This window comes from Ipomoea nil, unplaced genomic scaffold (assembly GCF_001879475.1).
Source record: "Ipomoea nil cultivar Tokyo-kokei standard unplaced genomic scaffold, Asagao_1.1 scaffold0117, whole genome shotgun sequence".
NCBI lineage: Eukaryota > Viridiplantae > Streptophyta > Magnoliopsida > Solanales > Convolvulaceae > Ipomoea > Ipomoea nil.
In genome coordinates, this window is record NW_017616545.1 from 2,634,243 (window position 1) to 2,640,109 (window position 5,867).

At 46.3% G+C, this 5,867-nt stretch overlaps 1 protein-coding gene across 1 annotated transcript; it reads right to left on the reverse strand.

The window, feature by feature from the left end:
- Positions 1–4,092: 4,092 nt before the first annotated feature.
- Positions 4,093–5,044, reverse strand: LOC109166469. The gene is made up of 2 exons (XM_019315443.1): positions 4,294–5,044; positions 4,093–4,121 (listed from the first exon to the last, which is right to left on the reverse strand). The coding sequence occupies exons 1-2, from the start codon at positions 5,042–5,044 to the stop codon at positions 4,093–4,095; spliced, it is 780 nt and encodes a 259-aa protein (XP_019170988.1).
- Between the last annotated feature and the right edge of the window lie 823 nt (positions 5,045–5,867).

A 5,867-nucleotide genomic window follows, 5' to 3' on the forward strand; every position in this document is an offset into this window, starting at 1 on the left:
ACGCAGAGGCGGCGAAGGCGTCACTCCGATTCCGACAACGGCGAATCGACCCATGGGAACCCAGTCCACTGGCAGCTTGTGGAGATAACAGAGAGAATAAGCATGAGGGCAGAGAGAACAGGCGTGAACAGTGCACTTGGAAAATCATTTTCCGTAATAATTGGGTTGTTTTCCATTGACTGCAAGTGATTTTCCTTTGACTTCTTATTTTCCTGCCTAGCCATACGCCACAAACCCGAAAAATGATTTCCAGAAATCATTTTCCGGGTTTTCCAAACACATCCTTGGATTTCGGAAGAAATATATATATTTGAGAAAAGGGTCAAATAGGCCGCTAAACTTTATCCCAAAAGTCAATTAGGCCCTTAAACTTTTGAAAAGTGAAATTAAACACACAAATATGTCAAATTAGGTCAATGAAGCCCAAAAATTGATAAATGACTTGTTATTACAGGTCATTTCAATCCGGCGAAGGATTCCGGCGACCGGCAACAAATTCCGGCGACAACCGATCACCTTCTATTGCAGAACTGTTATGCATAAATGTATATGCTGCCCACTTCTGATTAACTACAAAACAAAACAATGTTAGAAATAAAACAAACTACCACCAAGCTTCTTGGAACGTGAGATGATGCAAAGCGGTGATGCGAATGCGAGTGAATGAATTGGAAAATGATCTGTTGTCACCACGTATGTTGAAGCTGGAAATGGAAGCTGCTGCAACTATGTACGTGGAAGGTGCAAGCTGAGTCCGAAATAGGAACGCAAAAGCAAACAAGAAAGAGAAAAATTTATGTGCCGGAATTTGTTGCCGGTCGTCGGATTTTGTCGCCGGAATCCGTCACCGGATTTGAAATGACCTGTAATAACAGGTCATTTACCAGTTCTTGGGGTTCATTGACCCAATTTGACATGTTTGAGGGTTTAATTGCACTTTTTAAAAGTTTAGGAACCTAATTGACTTTTGGGATAAAGTTTAGGGGCCTATTTGACCCTTTTCTCTATAGATTTTAGAATTTGTATTTATTCTTTGATTAGTTTTAGATATAGAAAAGCAAGATATTGATAGGAATTATATTCCACCATTATCTTTACTTATGCACATTCACTTTACTTATTTTTATATCATTACCTTCACCCACCTAACAAACCATCTAGCTACCACCACCTACCGATGAACAAACTGAATTCACATTCAAATCAGGAAAGAGAGTACAATGAAGAGTCCTATAGGAAAGCTACCACAAATATCTCCTATACAATAGACAAGCCTAGTCAGATGAATAATAACATAAATATTATTATTGCTAACACACCCCCTCAAGCACAAGGTTGGAGAGCAACAACATTGAGCTTGTCTCGTAGAGCCTGAAAACGTGGTGCTGGTAGAGGTTTGGGGAAGATGTCTGCCAGCTGATCCTTGGTAGAGACGAAACTGACAATGAAACCCCCAGATGCCACCTTGTGTCGAACGAAGTGATAATCAATTTCAACATGTTTAGTGCGGGCGTGGAAGACCGGATTGGCTGCTAGGTAGGTAGCCCCTAAATTATCACACCATAGCGTGGCAGGGGAGCCGGAGTGTAACCCTAACTCACGCAGTAAAGAAATAACCCACGTAACCTCTGCTGAAACATCGGCCAACCCTTTATACTCGGCTTCGGTGGATGACCTGGCGACTGTACGCTGCTTGCGAGAAACCCATGACACAAGATTATCCCCGAGAAACACTGCGTATCCACTAGTGGACTTACGATCTACCGGACAACCGGCCCAGTCCAAATCCGTATATGCATGTAGATCAGAAGCTGACGACGCAGATAAACGAAGCCCATAGTCTTGAGTCCCTTTTATATACCTCAGAACACGCTTAAGTAACGCCCAGTGATCATCCGTCAGAGAGTGCATGAACTGGCACAGTCTATTAACCGAGTAGGAGAGATCGGGCCGTGTGATGGTGAGATATTGTAGAGCCCCTACAATGCGACGATATTGCGTCGGATTTTCAAACGGAGTTAACGAGGGAGACGCGGGCCAAGTAACCGAAGCTGGAGTGGCCAGAGCTGTACAATCTGTCATACCTGACCTAGTCAGGATATCCTTCATATAGCGGCGCTGCAACAGAACAAGACCGTCTCCCGAGGGCACTGTTTCAATCCCTAAAAAGAAGTTGGGTGTACCCAGGTCCCGAATTTTAAACGTTGTGGATAGCTGATGCAGGAGTGTGTCAATCAAAGCCGAGTCGTTGCCCATCATGATTATGTCGTCGACATAGACTAACAAGTATACCCGTGATTTCCCTGTCGTATAGTAGAAGAGTGAGATATCGGTTTTGGATGCCGAAAAACCTGTTGATGTCAAAAACTCAGGTAACCTGTTAAACCACGCCCGAGGTGCCTGTTTGAGTCCATATAGAGAACGCTGCAGATGACAGACTTGTCCCGGATGAGCGGGGTCTTCGTAACCGGGAGGTTGCTTCATGGAGACAGTTTCAGCTAGGCGTCTATTTAAGAATGCATTGTGAACATCTAGCTGACGTAGCACCCAATTGCGGGATACTGCAAGGGAAAACAGAATGCGGACTGTTGTGGGTTTGACCATGGGGCTAAAGGTGTCAAAAAAATCTTCTCCGGCTACCTGATTGAACCCTTTTGCCACTAAACGGGCATTATACCGTTCAACTGTACCATCGGCTTTGCGCTTGGTGCGGAACACCCACTTGCATCCAATAACATTCATACTCGGGGTTGCGGGAATTAATTTCCACGTATTGTTGTGCATATGTGCATTGAACTCCTGATCCAAGGCATCTCGCCACTGCGGATGGCCCACGGCCTGAGAATAGCAAGTGGGGTCCGCATTGATGGTCAGGGCATGAAATTGCTCGTTTGTGCCCCGAGTTTTGCACCTGGTGCGCATGACATGATCCTCAACTGGGGGTTGAGGACGCTTAGACCGTCCAGGAGGTCGACCTCGTCGGGGAGCAGTCTGAGGCGGCCCTTCTATAGCCATAGGCACCGGTTGTTGCGCAATGGGTGGTTCATCAAGAACCGGGGCAAGCACGGGATTGACCAACACGAGTCCAACACCCCAAGGTGCGAGAGTGGAGTCCGGACTGGTATTGACCTGCAAAGACGTCTGCAAAGCAAATGGGAAGATTAATTCATCAAAACGCACATGACGGCAGATTAATACCTTCCCTGTAGTTAAGTCCATATAATGGTATCCCCTAAAAGAAACTGGGTAACCTAAGAAGACATAGGGTGCAGAGCGGTACTCAATCTTGTGCTGATTATATGGCCTAAGATAAGGGTAGCACTTGCACCCGAACACCCGGAAGAAAGTGTATGGTGGAGAGGTTTTATGTAGACGGAAGTGTGGGGTTTCATAAGATATAGCTGATGAAGGCAAGCAATTAATTAATTGTGTTGCTGTTTCAAAAGCGTAATCCCAGTATTTTAACAGAGCTGAGCTTTCGGCTAATAAGGCCAAGCCGGTTTCGACAATGTGTCGATTACGGCGTTCAACGCGGCCGTTTTGCTCGTGGGTATAGGCACACGATTGTCTGTGTGAGATGCCTAAAGACTCAAACATTTTGTGGAGGCGGCGATACTCACCCCCTAAATCAGACTGAATGGCTTTGATAGAACGGGAAAACCGTCGTTCTACCATCGCCCGAAACAATTCAAACACTTTATATATATATCTGATTTTAGCCGTAAGGGATAAAACTAGGAAAAACGTGTACAGTCATCTACGAACAAAACAAAATACCGGTAGCCTGAATCTGAAATAACCGGGGAAGGCCCCCAGATGTCTGTATACAATAAATCTAAAATATTCAAACATGACGAACTAACTCTATCTAAAGGAAACCGAGCTGATTTGCCAAGTTGACACGCGGTATAGACTCCTGACGCATGGGCTTTATTTGACATGACCAGACAGTTTTTCAAGACTCGTTGCAGGGCTTGTTTATGAGGGTGACCCAATCGTTGATGCCAGACAGAGGGTGTAGCTTTTGCCGATAGAAATGCAAAATGCACCCGAGGCACCAACAATTTGTATAAACCGCCTACCACGGAGCCTTTAAGAAGCGTTTCCCGTGTAGTGCAATCCTTCACAAAAAAAGAGTATTTATGAAACTCGAAAAAGACGTTGTTTTCGTTAGTGAAACGATAAATAGATAATAAGGGTAACGACAATTTGGGAACAAATAGTATATTAGACATATTTAAACTCTGGAATGGGATGGGATAATTGTACGGCCAACCCGGGAGATATTCAAACCTGCGCCATTGCCCACTTTCAGCACATCTCCGCCGGTGTAGAGCTCGGACTGCCCAACTTGCTGCTCATCCGACGACGCATTGGTGGACGCTCCAGTGTCAGGGAACCAGGCGTCCGGTTGAGTGGTGTCCACCGGCGAGCCTCCTGCGACAGCGACATTGGCATGCGGTGCAGGTTCCATGTAGCTTTTGTAGCAGTAGACGGCCGTATGACCGTGACTCCGGCAAATCTGACACCGAGGATTGCCACGGCCACGACCTCCGCCATTCTGCCGTCCACCTCCACGCCCTCGGCCGCGCTGATTTTCGGACTGCCGTCCGCCGTGCCCACTGGTCTGACCATCGCGACCAGCATACAGGGCCACCGGAGAGGAGGTATTTCCAGCATCCATTGCAGAGAGATCATCGCCTTGAATGAAGTCCTGCGCCTGCAAAAGATCACCGAGCTGGGATAGGGTCACCGACTTTCCAGTCACGGTGGGTGCACTGGCTAACGCCCGAAACTCCGGCCGGAGTCCACGCAGCACGTAGAGAACCTGTTCATCGAGGGTGAGATGGTGACCGGCGAGGGAGAGAGCTTCGACCAGCAATTTGGCTTTGCCGAGATACTCCGAGGCCGTCATACTGCCTTGCCGGAGTGTCTGGAATTGCCCCAACAAATTGAGGCACCGAGCCCTCGTGGAAGATGCTAGCGATTCGTTGATTGCGAGCCAAACATCTCTGGATGTCTCCCGACCAACCGCCAGAGGCATAACCTCATCTGAGAGCGATGAGATCAGGAGAGACAGGATCGATTGATCCTATTGGACCCAAGCGGTGTGCGCTGGGTTATCTACGGTCGACCCTGCTACGGTGGTGTCGGAGTCGCTAGGTTGCACCGCCGCGGGAACTATCGTCGGAGGACATGAGGAGCTGCCGTCGATGAAGCCTAAGAGGCCCTGCCCACGCAAGAATGGAACAATCTGGGTGCGCCAGAATAAAAAGTTCCGATTGTTTAGCTTAATTGAAACAAAATGGTGCGCAGCATTTAGGGAGGTCCCAGAGTGTTGCGTTGGGGCGGTGGTGGTTGTAACGGTTCTTTCAGAAGAGTTTGTCGACATGGTGTGGTGGGAGAGGAAACACAGAATAGGATTCCTAGCCTAACGCTAACTGATACCAGATGAACAAACTGAATTCACATTCAAATTAGGAAAGAGAGTACAATGAAGAGTCCTATAGGAAAGCTACCACAAATATCTCCTATACAATAGACAAGCCTAGTCAGATGAATAATAACCACATAGAATAAACCATATGTTATAACATAAATATTATTATTGCTAACACTACCTACCTCAACCATCACTATTTCCTATTTTCCTCTAGTATAATCATATCATTTTTACTCACCATGAACTATTATTTATTCCAACAACCACCTACCAATTTAATGCATCCCCAACTGTCAATATCCCGCAATTGTCTACTTACCCATTACTACATATGCATTTATTGCATTCATATATATTTCTTTTACTTGTTTTACCATTATTTCACTAACTTAATTCCATCTACCTTACAACCTAGACACAAGGC

What these genes read in the sequence shown, in the direction of transcription:
- LOC109166469 (XM_019315443.1), bottom strand. Translation starts at nt 5,044, where the DNA reads ATGCCTCTGGCGGTTGGTCGGGAGACATCCAGAGATGTTTGGCTCGCA. An exon ending in GAAAGTGGGCAATGGCGCAG is followed by an intron (nt 4,122 to 4,293) that starts GTTTGAATATCT and finishes TTTTTTGTGAAG; the next exon opens with GATTGCACTACACGGGAAAC.